At 31.5% G+C, this 20,672-nt stretch overlaps 2 protein-coding genes across 6 annotated transcripts in view; one reads left to right on the forward strand and one right to left on the reverse strand.

The window, feature by feature from the left end:
- Nucleotides 1-5,189, forward strand: part of LOC108726418 (probable pathogenesis-related protein CaO19.6200) — a 39,666-nt gene extending 34,477 nt beyond the window's left edge. For all 5 annotated transcript variants that reach the window (XM_018453979.1, XM_018453980.1, XM_018453977.1 and 2 more), the window contains 6 exons: nt 457-637; nt 3,023-3,157; nt 3,337-3,488; nt 3,955-4,321; nt 4,480-4,669; nt 4,893-5,189. In XM_018453979.1, coding sequence (XP_018309481.1) covers nt 457-637; nt 3,023-3,157; nt 3,337-3,488; nt 3,955-4,321; nt 4,480-4,669; nt 4,893-5,053 — 1,186 coding nt within the window. In that variant the 3' untranslated portion in view covers nt 5,054-5,189. The remainder of the gene's footprint in view (nt 1-456; nt 638-3,022; nt 3,158-3,336; nt 3,489-3,954; nt 4,322-4,479; nt 4,670-4,892) is intronic.
- Nucleotides 5,190-13,465: 8,276 nt separating this feature from the next.
- SLO2 (slowpoke 2) overlaps nt 13,466-20,672 on the reverse strand; it is a 104,453-nt gene continuing 97,246 nt past the window's right edge. Inside the window, 6 exon segments of the mRNA XM_018453866.1 lie at nt 13,466-14,646; nt 15,476-15,589; nt 16,302-16,433; nt 16,935-17,120; nt 19,556-19,667; nt 20,094-20,345. Coding sequence (XP_018309368.1) covers nt 13,747-14,646; nt 15,476-15,589; nt 16,302-16,433; nt 16,935-17,120; nt 19,556-19,667; nt 20,094-20,345 — 1,696 coding nt within the window. The 3' untranslated portion in view covers nt 13,466-13,746.

The raw sequence follows: 20,672 nt of genomic DNA on the forward strand, positions 1-20,672 counted from the left end.
TTCTTATTTGTATTCAAAGTTCTTGTATTTAAAGTTCTTATTTCACTAACAATTCTCCTTAGACACCATTGTGTACTTATTTGATAATATTAATCCACGTAGTTACAAATGTATGTATGTATGTAACTATAGTTCATATATTAAAATTTCATTTCTATAAAACTAATTATTTATCGATAACTATTAACAGAATTAACAATTTTAATGATTTTTATAATGTCTACAGAAGATTAATAAATAGCTAATTATAAGTTGTAAGGTATTCTTAAAGCATATCCAATTCGAACAATATTTGATCTACATTCGCTCATATAAAATCGCTTCTAGTGCAAAAAACTCGATAAATTCGATCTGCTTATTTAAAGCGTTAAGTATTCATACGTCACTGTGTGCTGTCTGGAACAAAAAGGAACGCTTTGTATTTCTTCGTACACCATATAATCGGTCTACTTTCAGGTCGAGGACAGATTCAGTAAGATCGAAGTCTCCGTTGACGGCATCGCCAGCATCACCGGGTCCTTTGTCGAATTCCTTGCACGGTAGTTTCCATGGTAGTCTAGGAAGCGATGGCATGTCTTGTAGCAGCGCTAGGTCCTCTTCGGCATCTCCCGATTCTGCGAGATATTCGTCCTCACAGGTATCGACATTTATCGTAACTGCCTATTGATATTTCACTAAAAATATAAATTTGAAAATATAAAATTAAAAGAATTCAAGATAAACGCTTGGAATACAGAACTCTAAAATCTAATAATTTCAAGAAATAAAGAAGCTAAAGTTCCATGATTTTGAAATTCTGAAGTCGTAATAATTCTTTTTTTCTTATTTAAAATTTTTATTACCTAAATTTCCAAGGTTGTTAATCAAACTTTTGCAAGAAAGTCTAAACGGTAAAGCAATGGAAATTTTTTTAGCTGTATATCTTTACATAAATGCGCAATGCAAACGTTTATATTGCGCTTATAAATGAAGAAAACAAATAGTATTATGTAAATTGCTGATCATACTGACAATATTACAATGTAACGTAATAAGCACTTAGTTCGTGCTACTTGTACTACGTGATAAATTATATCTAAATGTGTTTATAAAAGTGTTATACTTTGTAAGGCTACATTTGCATCATAAGTTTCTTGTGAAAATAAACCGCGTTTAATTAAGAAGCTGTTTATGTAACAAATAATTGTCTATGTTTAGCTATGGGTATTTTTCGGTACAATTATGAACTAGCAATGCTGGATGATTCTAAAAAAGAATTGACATATTTACATGTTTTAAATAAAGAAATATATTTAAATAGAAACAAAAATGTTAATTGATTCTAACTTGATGACTATTCTTCGCTAACTAATTTTTCATCATTCAATCTACCGCAATTTCTTCATGTTAGGAGTCTTTTGGTTTCAACCTACTTGGTAAATTAGCCGGTTGGAAAGCGTAACTCTTTGACGACTATCTTTGCTGCACGTGACATTGCGTGCAGTGTGAAAGGAGCCTAAACATCATAAGATTTGCTTCGCGGAAAGGTGCATGCCACTCGCGATGACTCAGGATCGCTCCTTTTTCGAGAGTCACTGGTTTGCACCTTTTGGATGATTGGTGGATCATTGAGATGATCGTTCGGCTAATGCGATGACTAATCTGTCAGAAGTTTAAATCGCACTTCGTGCGCTCGCGGAATCGATTTTTCCGCTCCATTTTCCGCGCGCGTGGCGTCGCGTTCTCATTCGCCGGACTTGTTCTTCATACGCGCGTGATGTTTTTGCACTCATGCTAATGGCCTTGCTTACAAAACGGTTAAGCGATTTGTAGCGCGAACTCATGTATATTCATCAAACAGCGAACTCAATAACCGCTAAGTTTTTAGCCGACTAACTGGCACTGATAACTGGTAATTGAAACAACTTACTTGAATTTTATTTAATCTAGCCGAATCTAGCGGTATCAAAATTTTTGTTCTTTTCTTTCACAAATTCCCTATTTATGAATATTTAATTAACTCTTTTTAAGCAGTATTTTGAAGATTATTATTGGAAACATTATTTAATAATCCGCAATGTTACTTTTTTGACTTTCAATTTAAGTCACCGCCTACATTTTGCAAATTATAAAGGTCAATCTGTTCTTTTCAGTTGACCTTCTTGCATCTTTTTTCTTTTTCTCTCTTACATGAAAAGAAAAAGAGAAAAATGAACTATGCAAGAAGTTGAGCTAAAAAGAACAGACCTTTAAAAGCAATTAAACAGATGATTGTCGGAAAGCTCTGAACCTATCGTCAGTTCGAGTCTCACGATAATTATCGCTGTTTCGTTTTAGATTACAATCTCTAATTCAGTCATTGAAATAACATTCTAAAAAGTGTGTTATTTCTTCATTATTTATATTTTAGTAATTTATTACATTCGATAATTTTCTCAGCAAGTAAGAGAAATTTAACGAGCGTTCACGTGCGCACGCAAACGGAAGCACGGGTAGAAGCTTATCTATGGATATTCTAATAGTGTAGCAGATGATCGTATTCCTACAGGACGATGGGAAATCATTTCTGCCAGTTAGTTTTTTCCTATAGATGATTCTGCGTTTAAGTTATTAAGGACACTGTCCGGCTTTTACCATTTACATGATTATATTGCTTACTATATATCGTTGGCATTGTTCTCAATTCATAATTAAATAACGATAGCATTTGTATTATTTTCTGATTTTTTAAAAACCTTTAAAATCTTGTGAAAGATACGTAATAATGCCATTGACATATATCAGTAAAATTTTATAATTTTAAAATCAATAAATATGACATTTACAAAATGTGTAGATTTTAAGTCAGTGATATAAACAAATTTTTTTAAATCTAAAACTTCAATGTGATATTTGAAAAACACATTAAATGTTTTATTATAATGAAATGTAATGAAATGCTTAATTAGAATCTTTGTGAATATACTCATAGATTTTACTAACAGATTATGGATTTACTGTTTAATCTCAATCCGTCATACGATGTTGTCTCTATATGTTATAGATAACAAAGATTGACACACGTAAACCGTCTGTACGCAGATCGGGACCTCCGAAGGAATTTATTAACGTCTGTCTCGACACGCATAATTTCTACCGATCGCGACATGGAGTACCGCCGTTACGACTCAGCAAGCAGGTTACTGTCGATCTTTCTTTTGCAATAAAATTGTAATAAAATCGTAACCCTCACTGAACAACTTCCGAGAATTGAAGAAAGTCGATTTTTTATACTTGTCTCATTCTCCGAAGAATGGAGGGATCTCTGCTAACAACTTTAACTGGAAACGATAAATAACGGTATTTGTTTATTTTCAGCTGTGCAAAACAAGTCAAGACTGGGCTAATATATTGGCCGCTAAAGGTAGATTAGAACACAGGGCGAATATTGACTATGGAGAGAATCTCTATTGTATGTGGAGCTCCAATCCAAAGACAGTCATCGGTGGCGAAGAGCCGGTGAATGAATGGTGAGATGGTTGCATATATTTATTGTTAATGCATAGGTATATTATGTTATGACACAGTTACCACATTATATTACATTAAAATCGTGTTTTATTTCATCATTATGTTAATTATGAAATCATAATTAACATAATGATGAAATAAAAATTATTATTGTTCTTTTTTTTAATCAATATATCTATATATATCTGGATCAACCTTAAATGCAAATTAAAAGAAGATAGAGATCTGTTGACTTTAAAATTGTTATTTTAAACATTTAATTATATTTTCCTATCAAATCGTCTAATGTAGATAATTATTTGTAATTAAAAATAATAATTAAAAATTTTTACGAATATGTTTAACACAAATCTGTATAAAAAAATCGGTAGCAAAAATCTGTATCACAGATAATTTTTTTTTTATTTAATAAGGTAATTATATTCATATATAAATATAACGTATTAAAACTTTTATCTATTGTAGGTATGCTGAAGAAGCTCAACATCAATATGGAAAGGAGCCTACAACGTTGAAGACTGGTCACTTCACACAAGTGATCTGGAGGGACAGTACTGAGTTAGGGGTGGGAATGGCTAGAAATCGAAATGGCGAAGTCTATGTTGTGTGTAATTACAATCCCGCTGGAAATTTCTTAGGCAGTTTCACGGAGAATGTTCTTCCACCCGTGGATGCAAGTCCTACGAAACGGATTAATTTTACTGATCTAAAACAACATTATATAGACGAGCAAACGTGGCAGCAGGAGGCCTTACTGGTTCATAATGAGTATCGAAGAAAGCATCGCGTACCGGATTTAAGATTAAGTCCGGAATTAACAGCAGCTGCCAAGGTATTTCAGAATATACAATATTATCATTAGAACGTATTTATATGTATAGATTAATTATTAAATATATTTTTAATTGACTAGGAATTGTGTAAAAAACGTTATAAAAGTCAGCTGCATTATACACATATATATATATATATATATTTATTCATACTTAGGCCTGGGCAAATACGTTGCTAAACACAAATAAACTCGTACCTCAATCGTCGTCTCCGTATGGCGAAAATATTTATTCAATGCAGTGTTCTGATCCTAAACTGATCGTTTCCGCACGTGAAGTCATTTCAAAGTGGTATTCCGAGAGGAAAGAACATAAATTTAGTATCGAGCCAAAAGTTCTTAACACATGTATGTATCGCAATATTTCCATTCGTGAGAAATTAATTAATTTAATTTCATACTTATTTTGCTATAATAAAATTTATATTTTTTTAAATTACGTATCTAATTTATAATTTTTTTTAATAACGTATTTATTAAAAATTATTAGAAAATAATTATTAAAAATTTTTTTAAATGTGACAAATTATAAATAAAATGAGCTCGCAATATTTTTATTTCTTATTTGCAGGCCATTTTACGCAAATTGTCTGGAAAAACACAACCGAAATGGGTATTGCAATGGCCAAACGAGATGGTTCATGTGTTGTAGTGGCATGTTACCATCCGAGAGGTAACATAGTAGGACAGTTTACTGAAAATGTACTGAAGCCTATAAAAAGTGTCTATTAGCTGGACTCATTTCTGTCGATAATGTATTTAAATCTTGTATTTATAATGTATTAAGCAGATGAACGATGTTACGCATAATATATATGTAATGTATATAGGACACTTGTGCATAAACACGTATAATAAACATTCCACATACACATATTTATAATTTCCTAGCTTTATTGTTTTCAGTATCCTCTGTCTTTAGCGAGTAATAATAAACAATTATTTTTTTAACTAAAATATCGGTCAACTTATCAAAAATTAGAATTATTATCTTGAAAGCCTGATATAAATATGAATTGTTATGATACAATTTTTAATTTTTCTAATCTAATTTTATAAAAGAACGAAAGGGAAGGAATATTTTGTAAGAATGAAAGCGCAGAGAAGAAAAAATCAAATAATTTTACTATAATTCATTATAATGTTACTTTTACTTATAATTTCAAAAATAAGAATTATTATAAAATAAGAATATTTAAATATTAAAAATTCAGTTATTTTATTATTAATTAACAAAATTTTTTTAAAGTTACAAGAAATATTATTTCTTTTAGAATGCGTTTTCTCATGTTCTTATTTCAAAAAAATTTTTTAATACGTATTTAAATAAATTTCTGCACAATAGATATTAGCATTTTTAGCATACCTTTACATATATGTATAATTAATATATAACAATAATCCGGATAGTAAGATAGAAAGATAGAATAAGAAATTTTCTTAATAACAAATATTATTAACAGATATTGTAATAGATATTATGAAGAAACGTTCTTTTTATTGCTTTATAATAATTTATTTATAATAAATTTACATGCATATCGCACGCATCGCGTTACAACGTCGCATATATAATATATACATATGTATATATGTATATATATCTTTTTTTTATCTATATAGATACATTCTCTCTCTTTCTCTCTCTCTCTCTATTTTCTATTTTTATTATTTTACATTACGTACAGCCGTTTACATTTGTATTTGTGGTCGAGGAATGCTTAATTACGTAAATCTTATCATAAAAACCAGCTGGACACTTCTGTAAGACTCATGCCATTCGAAGAGAGCTCATTCGAGGTGCACCAAGCTCTTGCTTAAACTTTCGAAGGAACTTGTGTGATATCTGGTGCATCCGCAAGAAAAGACATGCGCCTCTCTTCAAATTGGAAAACAAATTCACGCTTTCAAATATGGCTACTTCTAATCAGGAAAGCGGCATATAGCAAAGTAATTGTAATCAAAATACCTGAGGGAGTGAATATTATTTAAAACTGTAAAGTTAATCACTTCTTGGAAATAAAATACATATAAATTCCTTTTTGTAAATAATATAATTAATTTTAAGCATATTTTTAGAGATGAAGAAACACGCTACATAAAATATTTGATATAAATATTAATAAGGAAGTATTCATTAAAATTAAACGTACGTTATTACAATCATGCGAAAATCGTGGGAGAAAAGAATAATGGTCCGCATTTTTATATATTTTTATATATTTACTATTAAACTATTAAACTATCTGACTGCTGAATAACTATTTAATTCTTATTTCATATTGATTAAAGAAAATATGAATATTAAGTAAATAGAATTCAGATAATCGATCTAAATTTTGCACTAAATTTAGCAGAAAATTTGAATCAAATCTTGTAGCTGTGAGAGATATATTAAAATTATCAAAAGAATCAATACTAAATATCATAAATATTTTGTGAAAAATTAATTGTATATGAAACCTTTAAAAAACGTATATAGTCGCTTAATGTGTATTCTCGCCTAATAAAGGCACGAGTACTGTACAAGCGATTTTATAAATATTAAGAAAAAAACTTGTACTCTTCGAATTACGAATATGAGAAATAATTTCTGTATCATTTCAATACAGCTTTAAATTTCAAACATAAGTAAAGTTATTAAAATATCGAGTTCTAACAATGAAAAATTATTGATGGATATGGACGTTGATACACATTGAACGACGAGTACTGTACAAGCGATTTTATAAATATTAAGAAAAAAACTTGTACTCTTCGAATTACGAATGTGAGAAATAATTTCTGTATCATTTCAATACAGCTTTAAATTTCAAACATAAGTAAAGTTATTAAAATATCGAGTTCTAACAATGAAAAACTATTGATGGATATGGATATTGATACACATTGAACGAGAAAAGCTGAAATGAGAAAAACATGAACATTAATAATTCTTTTGTTTTATCATTAATAACTTTGATGAAAAAAAAAATGAACAATTTGTTCCATTAATAAAAAATAGTCAAGTTATTACAGATTAATTAATACCAATGCTACCCCAACAAATTATATTTTTTAAATATAAGGTATTTTCTTTATTTTCGCAGATTTTACATTTTTTAATATAAATTGAGGTGAAATAAATATATTTCAAATAAGTCAAATCAAATTCAATGTTCTACTTTTTGAGAAGTCACACACGTTGCACACACGATAAATCGTTGTATTTATCCTACATTACATAAGAATTGCATGGGCAGGTTCAATTCTTGTATATTGTAAGAAGAGTTTCATACAGAGTTTCGCGGAATCCATCGCGCCCTCATTCGAAACGTAATTCAAACAATCTTCCTCGAGAGCGACAAGCGCCTTGCGACAGATTGCTGTAACTTTGCCGCATTAAAATTTGTAATGTGATACACTATAGATTATTAAATTCAGCTATGAAGAGTCAGGTCACATTATATTAGATTGATCCTATAATTAATTATAAGTTATATATACTCTCCGAATAATCGTTTTACTCGCTCTCGCAATATCGTGTGGATACATGGATACTTTCGATGCATCCCTAGGATTAAATTTATTTCTGTCATTTTACAATGATAATCTTCCCATCGAGATATTTGTTCACATAAACAAAAAAATTTAGATTCCATGATATATTGTGTCATCTGAAAGTAATCGCAATTCAGTGGAATTTTTCCTTAAAGGAAAGGAAAGAAAGTTTCAGCGAAAAGTCTCGAGAACTTGAGCCATAAATTTTTAATTGGAAATAGAAGGTGGTAAATCACGTAATTTTTGTTGTTCTCTTTACTAATACTATTTTAGATAAGAACATTATCAAAACGATAATTCTACTATAGTCGGGCGGTCTTCTCTCTGTCATACGTTCCTCGATAAAATTATACAAAACTGTTAAGTTTCTCTAAATCGATTATTGTTTAAGACAAGATCGCGATATATTATTGTGTTTTTTATAGTCGGAATTCAAAAATCTCTTCTACTTGCTACATAAAAAATTCTTTATTATTCTTCTCTGAAAAATTATTTGTTCACAAGGTATCTCGTATAAAAATCTACGAGCTATCAATGATAAAGGATTCAGAGCTAATCAAACAGAAAAAAATAAAAAGTTAATAAAGGGAAGAGTGGTATAGAGAAAAAACTATTTAATTAAAAATTTAAACGCGTGGACGACCAAATGTTGGAAATGGTCGATTTTGCTTCGATCAAATAATAGAACGACGAAAATGTGATAATTCAATGTACGTGAGACGATAATTTTGATATTTTCAATTGTGGGTGTAAAGCGAGCCTGAGGGAAAAGAGAGACATGGTGTGTTTCTTATCTTACATTTTGATTTTGTAAAGCGCATTCAAAACCTGCTTCACACCTTGTCTCAGTTTCGCCCAAAAGAATTATCGTATTTACTTTGGCTGGTCTGTTCCACAAATCGACTTTTCAGTTTTCTATTTTGTGATTTGCGCTCTTAAAAATGTCTAACTTTTAATTTTTGTTATAATCAAATTAAATTTAAATTCCAATTATTTTGTAACATATCGAGTAGATGATATATCTTGTTTTATCTGCGTAGATAAAGCATTTATTTCAAGGATAATAATAAAAAATTATTTTAATTTTTTTCATATAATTACGGATTAAATTGCAAAAATTAAATAATAATGAATTAAATTTTTTATTTTAATATTAGTAATTAAATCAATATACATTGTGTAATATGGTTCAAATAATATAAATTAATAATAAATGTATTGAGAAAGGCTACGAAGGGATAACAAAAACAGTATGTAAATAATTGATATAATATAATTAATATAAGAACTAAACAAAATTGTAAAAATAAAATACAAACGGCGTTTCGAGCCTGATCGGGTCATTCTCAATGTTAAACAAAAGTGATAGGTATAGACATATTTAAATTATAAACGATTTAAAGCTAATAAAATTGAAAAAAAAAATAATAAGTACAGACTTCTAACGAATGTATAATGGTCACTTAACTTTATTATTAATTAAATCAATACCTTTTATTGTTTATAATATTATTTTATGTAATTATTATTTTCATTGCAAATGTCAAATTATTTTATACATATATTAGAATGTTTATTTAAATAAAAAAATAATAAAATAAATAATAATTTGAGGTATATCCAAGGAGGAGATATTTATCCAAAAGTTGTTTTGTGAAATAGATTTCTGACCGCGCATTTATCAGCATTAAATTGACTAAGCTTAATGAAAGTAATATCGAAGTAGGTACTCGGTAATATAACTCGATTGGTCGAAGAAAAGTGTAAATTGGTCAACGAACAATTACATTTGGCTGTGAGCGTCACGATTGTGACGTCACATCAAAGATTAGATTCTATTGTGGCCTGTTGCACCAATTTGGCTAGCTGTGATGCACTCATATCTTCCTCAGGCAACACTTTATCATTAATTTTTTAAGTATCCTTTTAAAAATCTTTTACATACTTAAAAAATTTTTATAATTTTATAATTATTCTTTTCTATCGAAGTTACTACTCTGAAGATATAACAATCTAGAGAAAAACCAGAAATACGTCATCCACAGTTAGATAATTCAATCGATGCAACTTGTCTTGAGTCGCAAATAACGACTCACTCGAATTTGACTAAATAATTGAACGAATTGTTGAATTATCAAGCGAAAATAATTGTACTCACTCACTAACGATAACTAACTCTTGGGATAATACCCACGAAACGCGGATCGGGACTGAAACTAATAGGAGAGTAAATTAAGTAGAAGAAGAAGGTAATAGTAGTAATAGTTTTCGTGCGATTCACTTGCGATTGATTTTCGTTTATCACGTAATTTTCGTGATACGATTCTTGTCTATATTGGTTTAAAATATCAACCGTAAATCTCGGTGTCGTCATGAAGGTCGACAATCGTCCTGCGATTTGACATTAAAATTCATTGACGATTTATTAGTCACGCGAAAAGTCATGATAATATATGCGCATGTTCTAAGCACTTAAATCTTTCTAAAATACTCTTTTTCTTATTTATGTAGAATATAATGATGACTTCCGCGTGAGCGGCACTCTCGCATGATATGATTAAAATGTGGTCATACAGCGTATCTCTATGATATATATATATATATATATAATAGACTCTTTCTCGCCGTAAATTTTCTCTCTATTATAAAATTATTCACGCTCGATCGCTGAGCGCAACGCTAGGTAAGAATCGAGAAACACATTATAGAAGATTCCTGTTGTATACTCTCGATAATCTCGAGAATGTATGAAGTAGATGACGGACAAGCATTTATTATAAATTATGATTTAATTTTAAAATTATTAATTGTAATTGTGACAATTATAAGTTAAAAAATCAACCTTTTAATAAAAAACCTATAATTTTTATCTCTATCTCGATTAAAAGAAAATTGTCGAAAATAAATAAGATTTACAACAATTTTTGTTACATTTCATATTTAAACAAAATGTTTTTTAAATCCCCCACAATTCAGAAAATGATGTCAATTCGTAGTAATTTGCATTGTAATTGTACGTTCAGATTGCAAATAATTAAAAATATATGCTTGTTCACCGTCATACAAAGCGTTTTTTAAGTGCCATTTCGCGCACTAATTTTATATGAGTTCATCATAACCCGATGAATGAAGTCGTAGACACGAATGTCAATTCGCTAAAGGCGACCTAGAGAGCAAAACGTTTTAAGAACGTAGTTGTGTTATTAAGTCTATAGCACATACAAAAACGTTAGACAGTAAGACGTAAGCTGTAAGCAAATTGACCAATCACAGTACAGACCATAAGACTAGTAGCGAATCCAATGTTACGATTTCCTTACTGCTTACGTCTTACTGCCTTACGCTTTTGTACACTCATACACGAAAGTATTCGAACTTACATTTTTAACATTCAACGACTGAAATATGTATATTAAATTGAAGCATTTAAAACAATATGGTATATATAACAAGGGATAGGTATTAAGATTACATAAGTGATATTACAAAATAATTTAACAATGTATACAGTTTTCACAATATATTTATTGTAAACACGCACCATAAGTGGCTCACAAAAATATTCGAACGGTACATTTAATAGTTATTTAAATTGAATAATTCACAGTTTTAATAAGAAGTTGATCCGCCTTTTGCTTTTATTACAGCCTTAAGACGATTTTCCATTGAGTGGACTAACTTCGAAGTAACATTTGCGTCTATTGATTGCCATATTTCAATGATATTTTGTTTCAACGTTTCTTTCGAAGTAATAGCTGTATTTCTTAATTTTCTTTCCACCTCATCCCATAAATGCTCGATGGGATTTAAGTCGGGACTTTGTGGTGGATGTGGCAATATGTGTGGAACATTATACAGTACCCATTCTTTGACAATTTTCGCTGAATGCTTCGGATCATTGTCTGATTGAAAGTAATAGTTATTGGGCAGATTCAATTTTGATGCACTGTCTTTTAAATTATCTTGTAAAAGTTTTAAATACTTCATTTTATCTAAAATCCCATCAATAAACACAAGATTTCCCACTCCAATAGCTGCCATGCAGCCCCACACCTTTACGGAGCCACCATTATGTTTTACTGTTGATCGTAAATTTCTCGGTTCTAATTCTGTGTTTTGTTTTCTCCGAACACTTTTACGTCCATCGTTACCAAAAATATTATATTTACTTTCGTCAGAAAATAATACTGTATCCCAAAACGAATTGTCTTTATTAATAAATTCTTTAGCAAATTTTAAGCGTAGAATTTTATTTTTCTTGCTAATAAAGGGTTTTCTCCTTGGAACTCGTGCATGTAAACCATTACTTCGTAACAATCGTCGACATAATTCTGGATGTACTTCTTTTTGGAACTGTGTAGCAACCATTGATGCCAATTGTGGTGCAGAAGTGAAAGGATCTTGTTTAATTTTCCGTATAATTATCTTTTCTTCTTTCACAGTCAGCTTTTTTGGTCGTCCAGAACGGGGCTCATTTGCAATGTTACCTTGCGTATTAAATTTTTTCACAATATAATGAATAGTGGACTTGCTTCTGTTGACAAGTCGTGCGATTTCACTATATGATTTGCCTTCCTTATGCCATTTCACTATTAATTCTCTCACTGATTTGCTTGTTTCTAATTTTTTCTGATTCATTTTGTAGTATTATTAATAATGAAAATTTTGAGCGGCGAAAACTTTGATTAGTGCTTCCCTTGAACTAGCTTTCAGTGAACTGAGCAATGTTTATATTCTGCGACTTTCGGAAGCTTAGTTATTATGAAGATTCCGCAGAGTTCGAATACTTTTGTGAGCCACTTATGGTGCGTGTTTACAATAAATGTATTGTGAAAACTGTATACATTGTTAAATTATTTTATAATATCACTTATGTAATCTTAAGACCTATCCCTTGCCATACATAGCATATTGTTTTAAATGCTTCAATTTAATATATATATTTCAGTCGTTGAATGTTAAAAATGTAAGCGTTCGAATACTTTCGTGTATGAGTGTATGTGCCATGGGTTTATGTGATAAATAGACTTTAGTACAAATTATAAAAAGAAAATACAATACAACATATGAAGCTCATAATGTAATTTTATATCGTCTTCTAATAATAAAGAGGGCGCATATTGATTTCTGATTGACGCGATTCTTTATCAATAATCGTGGTAGCATTGAGATTTCCGATGAGATCTTTCATAATAGAAAGCATGCTCTTCAGAAAACCAATGAATTTAACGTATCACAGTTATGATATACTTGCGTTTAGATCCACAAATTGTCATAAATTGCGTCATTTTTAAGTGAAAAAAATTGTCATATATATTGGAACTAATTCAACAATATTAATACCAAAATCTAAAATTAAGAATTTAATGTCAATCATTATTTTATAAAAATTTATTTTCATAAATTTTAACGATTGATAATTAAAATAATTTGAGTATCAACAACAACAAACTGCATTAATAATTTGTGAGTTATTTACTTGCAATAAAAGTTATTAAATTTATGTATTTACATTTGAGAACTATAAAGCTTATAATACATAAATTAATATTAAGAGAGTTAGAACTGAATTAAATTTGTCGAAATAATTTCATCCCAACTTTACTTTATCTATTGCAAAATATATTTTCTAATACTCGCGATAGTCACTAGTCTGATGTGATCAATTTCATCGAAGCAAACACCTTGCTCTCCAGCCGTCTCATTCATCTGGCTTAGTCAGTCCCACGAAATACGCTGGTTAAAATATCCTTTATCGAGCTGTTACAATCGTTATAAGGACGTCATCATTCTTGATGTCGCCTAGCATTAAACGCTATGTGGGAACGCTACAGCCACTTATTTCGTGCCACGCCGGAGAGCCTGCGTCCCCACATTAGGTTATATCATACTATTGTCCCCTGTATATGTTGCGGATCTTGTGTGGTACCCTGCATCTGCGGCGATTGGCAGGGTGAACCCATTGGATACTGAAGAGAGGATGGTTCGTAGAGACCACCCAAAGAGCCACCGAGGCCCGCGCCGAGACTGGGTCCCAAGGCTGCGTTAAGTTCCGGCATGGAGGGCAGACCTACATCGAGAATACCGGTATTGCTAGCGCCGATGCCAGCCTGCGAACCTTCTTCTGGCGGTGTCACTTCCAGACCAATTGAGCCATTCAAGGCAATCTTGATCGAGTTGTGATTGGAGGGATGTGAAAGCGCACCCAAACCGATATCCTCCAGACTACTCTTCCTCCTGGTCGTCAAACCCTGCCTCAGAGAATTACTGCGTCGCAGCAGAATATCGTCGACCACCCTCAACGAGTTTGAACGACCGCGTAGAGTGCCGGCCACGGTAGGACTATCTGGTAAAGACAGTGAATTTGACTTGGTCGTGCCTAAGGGTGGCGCTCTGGCTAAACCTATGCTGGAACCGCGACGACTACCCAGTCCGCCGGTCTGCAGACCTGCTGCCGCAACTGCTGCGCTCATCTGCGATACTAGCTGCGCTGAACAAAAACTGATGTTGCTCTTGCGGCGAGAGTTGTGTCGTTCGAAGGTCTTCTGAGCGGAGAACGGGCTGGGTCGCACCAAGTAGACAATGTCACCTTCTTCGAGTTTTAGATCGCAGCTTGGGTTGATAATCACATAGGAGAGACTGTTACGCTTCTCCGATACATCGTCATAGTCGGCAACCGGGAGGTTTAGCGATTCCATCCGTGAACGCACCAAGTTTGCAATCTCCGCCCGTTCGATCTGCTGCGCATGATTGTCGCGTGCCTCGTCGCCAAGACTCACCGAATACTGGTGATACATGAAAAAGATAATAAAGTATTAACATAAATCTGCGCACGCACTGGGACAGGTATTCTGATGTGACGATCGATAATATCAATGAGGTGGCCTGAATAACGTACTGATTATTCTACCTTATCTTTCATCATAATTTTATATAATAAAATAGTGATAAAATAGTGCATTATACACTCGAGATTACGTGCTCTTTATAAAGTGCAGGATAAAGTAAAGAATTGCAGTTTTTTGTAGGACGTTGTAATGCAAATAAGAGACTTATTTGTAATATCTTTTAATGCGATCTTGTCGTGATTATTGCTGGTTATAAAAGTAGATTTATAAACTCGAGAAACCGGTTAATATTTACATGTGAATTATCAAACGTATAATAAATTCAAATGGACAAATGTGTGCATATTTATCTTTTTACGATATGCAACAAGTGGCTTAACGCGCGCGGCTTTTATGATATTACAAAAACTGTAACCACTTCACTGTTACAGCCACCTTCTCGATATCGGCTGAACGCCACAATTGATCTTAAATCTATATAACAGATAAGAATATCTTTGACTTCGCGAAGACGATCAAAAATTCCTGACGTGTGTATAATCAATCTTGGGGATACGTTTCACATGCGCTGCTGTGCTGCGGCAGACGAGTCTGGACGTCCATCAGAGAGAGTGTGAATGAAGAAGAAGAAGAAGAAGAGAGAAAGAGAAAGGTATGAAGAGATAGAGCGATAGTAAGATAGAGGCGAGAATGGAGAATAAGATAGAAATAGGTTTATAAAACGATCAGAAAGAAAGAACAGCCACCACGTCAACGTTTTACTCACAGCAGATGCACCCTTGTCACGGGTACCGCAATTTGCAAGGCACGAGGCTGCCGCCGAATGACGCACCTTGTACGTCACACCGACGCCGGCGTCGCTTTCCGCGTCTGAGTCGCCCTGTTAAAACGACAAGCAATTCTACCCTTACTAATGATAGCGCATCTACAATGCTGCGATTTCGCATAGCGTCGCGGCCGTGTTTCGCGTCCGAGTACAGCACGTTGCTGTGGTTCGATTAGATCGATCGCCCGCTCGATTTCTTCCATCGAAGTGCTTCTCGCTGAGGACATTAACGCTCGAAAACACAAGCGCTTTGTATTGTATGTATTTGTCAGACGAATTGTGTTTGAACGGCCTATTGTCTTTGCTTTCGTAGAAGAATTTTATCTATCAAAGCATACACTAAAGTTCATATACAAAATATCGTATATCAAAATATAACTATTAATTAAAATTCTATTATTTTCTTACTGTATTTTATATGTCAGAGTTTAAACGAAAGCTGTATTGCAATCGAGCATACTAAATCTAATACGATGCATGTCAAAGACGCAAAGACCAATGAATTGGGGAGATAACGTGCTATGAAAGTTCGACAAGATGCAACGATTCCGGTTCGTTATTTATGCGCGGTAGGAATAGGCCGAGAGAGAAATGCCACGAGAAGAAATGGGGCAGGAAACGAAATCAAAAGAAGGAGCGAGAGCACAACCATGCGCTACTCACAGCCGCCATTCAAAGAATTTTCCTGTTTTTAGAAAATACAAATAACAAATTCTACTTCGACTATATTTCTTTTTAGATGAGAAAAATCTAAAGTTACACTTACGTGCGAGGAGTCAGATACAGTAGTATCTTGCGTCCTGTATATTCCAATTGGAATTTCGCAGGTGGTCGAACAAAGTTTTTGATATAATCTACCATATGTTCTTATCCACATGTCATCCTTTGTTATACGCATCTGCAATCATTTCCATTATATTCGCCAATAATATAAATAATCAAATATAATAGAATATTCTTTATAACTCTTTGCAAACATATTCATAATTCCTTATAATTCCTATATATCACTTCTTTACTTCAAAAGTAACACAACTTAAAAAATGATTCTCGGGTTATTACTATAAATTGAACAAACATTATCCTATCAATCATCAAAAGTGAACTAATTGATTCATTAAAAAAATTATCAAAATTGTCACAATACCAAAAGGGTGATTTAAAAAAACTCATTAAAATTGTCATAATTTAAAAGGGTTCGTTTTTTGAGGATTGTCGAACGAAAATAAATTGTGCCCTACCAGGCTGTATAACTTTGTCTCGAGACATTTTTCCATGAAAATTAAAATGAGACATATCCTGTATATCAAAGAAATTAACTAATATGAAGAAATTAAATATATATTCGTCATATTTGCAGATTTCTTATTAATATAATATATTTTAAATAATTACTTACCGATGTAAGAAACCCAGATCCTGGCGCTTGATCTACTCCCAATAATAGCCTTACGAACGTTATTACGTAATCTTTGACGAATGCTTGATAAAGCAAAGTATCTAACATCGAGGCGCTGAAGACACTGCCGGCGGCGAACGGTAGTCGAAACATATACGATATGTGAGATCCTCTTTCCTTTTCTCTCTGTAAACATTACCATTCATCAATTTTATTTACATATTTATAGATAATATCCCGGTTTTGCTGCATACAATCGCTCCTAAAATGTTATTATCGCCCGTGTTATAAATTCTCACACATCTCCCGGGTCTCCCCGTATACAAATATTTCTCTCTTCTCATTTATGGTAAATACGTCCCCGAGTATCAACATTTTCAGTAAGGCAAACAATATCAATTTTTAAGTGCTCCAATGAATATTTTTAGTAAACGAACACAAGCATTTGTAAATAATCCTAAACTACATATTAATTTCATAAATAAATAAAATGTTAAAAATACGTTATTGCTATAAAATAAGGTAATTTAAAGAAATTAATCAACATTAATCTAGCAATCTATAACATATCATCAGAGTATATCAAATAAAAAAATCTGTTATTCAATGTGATATATGATATCATTCAAGGATTACACAAAATATATTCGATTTATATAATATTGGATAGAATTATCTTTTTTATTTTCTGTTTTAATAATTTCAGTTAAATCCGATTCAAATATTGAAATTTGTGACGGACATTAATATCTGTATACATTATAATAAAAACTAATATTTTAAATATTGTACATTTTTGAATATCCGATACATCGCATCACACCATGCAAAGTAGCATGAAAATGATGTAACATAAATAATCTACAACTTTTTTCCTCTCCATACAAACGAATGGAAATTAAAAGATTAAAGATCGAAGACGTATCGTGTAATAGTGTGGCATATTAAACAAAAAAACGAAAGGGAATTCGTAAATTTAATGTGGAATTTTTGTCTTGTAAGACTAAGGTTAACTGAATGTGTCATGCTTTAAATATAATGCAGAAAAATAAAATAATATATGTATATATTTGTACAAAAAACGAAAAAAAAGTTTATGATATTTTTTCAAGGATTCTAATCTATTTAGCATCAATTTCAAGACATGTGTTACCATGTTATAACATTTAATTTAATATTAACATGTACTAAAGAATAGCTATCGATATATTGAGTGCAATGGGGCACTAACATGGGGCAATACAAAAGATGATCAGTCAATTGTGACTCATGCATCGATACCTATAAATTCATAAGCGACTACTTTTAAAATGTTCATAAAGTTATCAATGTTTTCTATGTTTTCATCGCTCTCGTAAAATATTTCGTAAAATAATTATTATTAAAAAACTTCTTTATCGATAAAATTTATTATTGGGTATACTTCCAATTAATATATGCACGTACTTAAAAATGATTATTTATAATCGACTTATAATTCAGATCGTACACTGAACCAAAACTGTATGTAATACAATAAAATATTCATTGAATTAATGAAAATTGGTCCAATGAATTCTTATAATGATTTATGTTATAAAACTATTACTAGAATTCATTGCAAGAATGAATATATAGTTATATAAACAAATTCATTATTTATATATATAATAATATATGATAATATATGATAATATATGATAATATATTATCATTAATTATTGTATCAATGAATTAACTACATTAAGTCGGGCATTAAGTCGGACATTGATTAACGATCATTCATTGGACCAAAAATGATCAAAATTTTTTTCAGTGTATGTATAATCAATTCATAATTAAAATCATAATTAATATAAAGATTAAACACTTCTTCCAGTAATCTACATATTGAAAGAATTTATTTTGTACGATTCATATAATGACCAAATAAATTCTAAAGAAACTGGAAAATGATACTAGATGTCAGTTATAACCTAATTATCTTCTACGGTTTATTCTCTTTAGAATTTTATTTAAAAAAAATGTTATCTTGGGTTCTTCCGTATATATCGCGGACCAAAGAATAAAGTAAAGATGCGATGGCATTGGTAAAGTTGACAAGCGGTACGATAAGGGTGGATGCGGAAAGCAGCACTTAGAGCAAAGTGATTTCCGCGCGGAGCGACTTTACTCTCGTAATTTCTTCCCGCTTCCAATGACATGGCTTTACGAGGCTGGTGATCGCAAATCTTGGGAAGCGTCCTTTTAAGTTTGCCGTAACCTCGAACGCTACATCCACCGAAATTAGATTTGTATAAAAGCCATGCCGGAAAACAGTAAAGTAGGACAAAATATAGAAGAAATAACTTTATAAGTTCCAACTACGAAAACATTTGTTGTTACAATTTTACCGATATTTATGAACAGGTTTGCATGGGATTATGCAAAATATTAATTTTGATTGATATAATATATTTTTGGATCAGGTATGTCGTGAATATTAATACGAGAGCGACGATAACATTAGATATGTAGCAGTCAATCGATCAATCAATTCAACAATCAATCAATCAGAGGTTGGAGAATGAGTGATATCGTGTTACCGGGGAGCCCATCGGAGGCTCATCAGAGTTGTCATCGGTAGTAGCACTGAGGAGTACCTTTTCCATTTTGCTGAGATGCAAAGCGTACTTGTCGTGTGCCCGAAACTGCATGAAACGCATATTGCTCGACTGGGACAATTCTGTTATGCTCTTTATGCTTGGGAAGAATCTATCAAAAAAAGAGAGAATAATCTCATGAAAAGTGAGAATGTAATACATAATTTTATTAACAGTCTCCCTCTTTATTTGCCGTTACACTATGAAAATATATCTTAATATTTTCCTACTTAATAATAATTTTTATAATCTCAATTTATGTAATTATATATTGTAAACATTATTTCATCTTTACATCATTATAAGTATAGACATCAAAATAATCTATTTATTTAAAGATATTATATTTAGTATATTTAGAGAGTAAAACGTATTCGTATTAGGTAAAAAAATAATTTATTTTAAATTAATAAGTAGCAATACAATTATTTTTTGCAACTTAAGTTATGAATGATCGAAACTAAAGTTATGAATAACAGTCGAAATATACTTCCTTACGGATAATTTTTGTTGCAAGACATATCGTGTAAGCACTCACTTGAACATAGTTTGTACTGCAACAATCGTGTTGCAATCAGCCAGAGTATCTTCCTCGGCGGAATTGTTGAGTTCCTTGTTTACGACTACAACATTTTCTGCCAAAGTAATACCAGCCCGGAGAAGATCATCTAAACAGTCGATAGAACCGCGCATCCAATAGACCAATGGAAAGTAGGACACTGCATCGAGAAATGCGATTTCCGGTTTTCTTTCCAGCAAAAGGATGATCGGATTTAATGATGTTTTCGACCTGGCAAATGTTCCTGTTTATTAATTGATCGCTCTTCCTTATATCTAATTATATCAGTTGACCAGTGATATAGTATTTCCTTCATTCATATATAATCCCTTTTATTTTTAACAAATATACGATTATTCTTAATTGGCAACACAAAATACTTAACAGTATTTGGTAAAAAACAACATCCTCTGTAATTGTCTTTAAAATCATATGCGACTTTAAAAATATTTTAAATACATATAATTACTTTTTAAAAAATGTTTATAGAAATATATATATGAAATAGATAAATGGACTCCTTTTAATTGTATATAAATTGAAGGATTAGTAAGGGGG

Source organism: Mycetomoellerius zeteki, unplaced genomic scaffold (genome assembly GCF_001594055.1).
Source record: "Mycetomoellerius zeteki isolate Tzet28-1 unplaced genomic scaffold, Tzet1.0 scaffold415, whole genome shotgun sequence".
NCBI classification, from domain to species: domain Eukaryota; kingdom Metazoa; phylum Arthropoda; class Insecta; order Hymenoptera; family Formicidae; genus Mycetomoellerius; species Mycetomoellerius zeteki.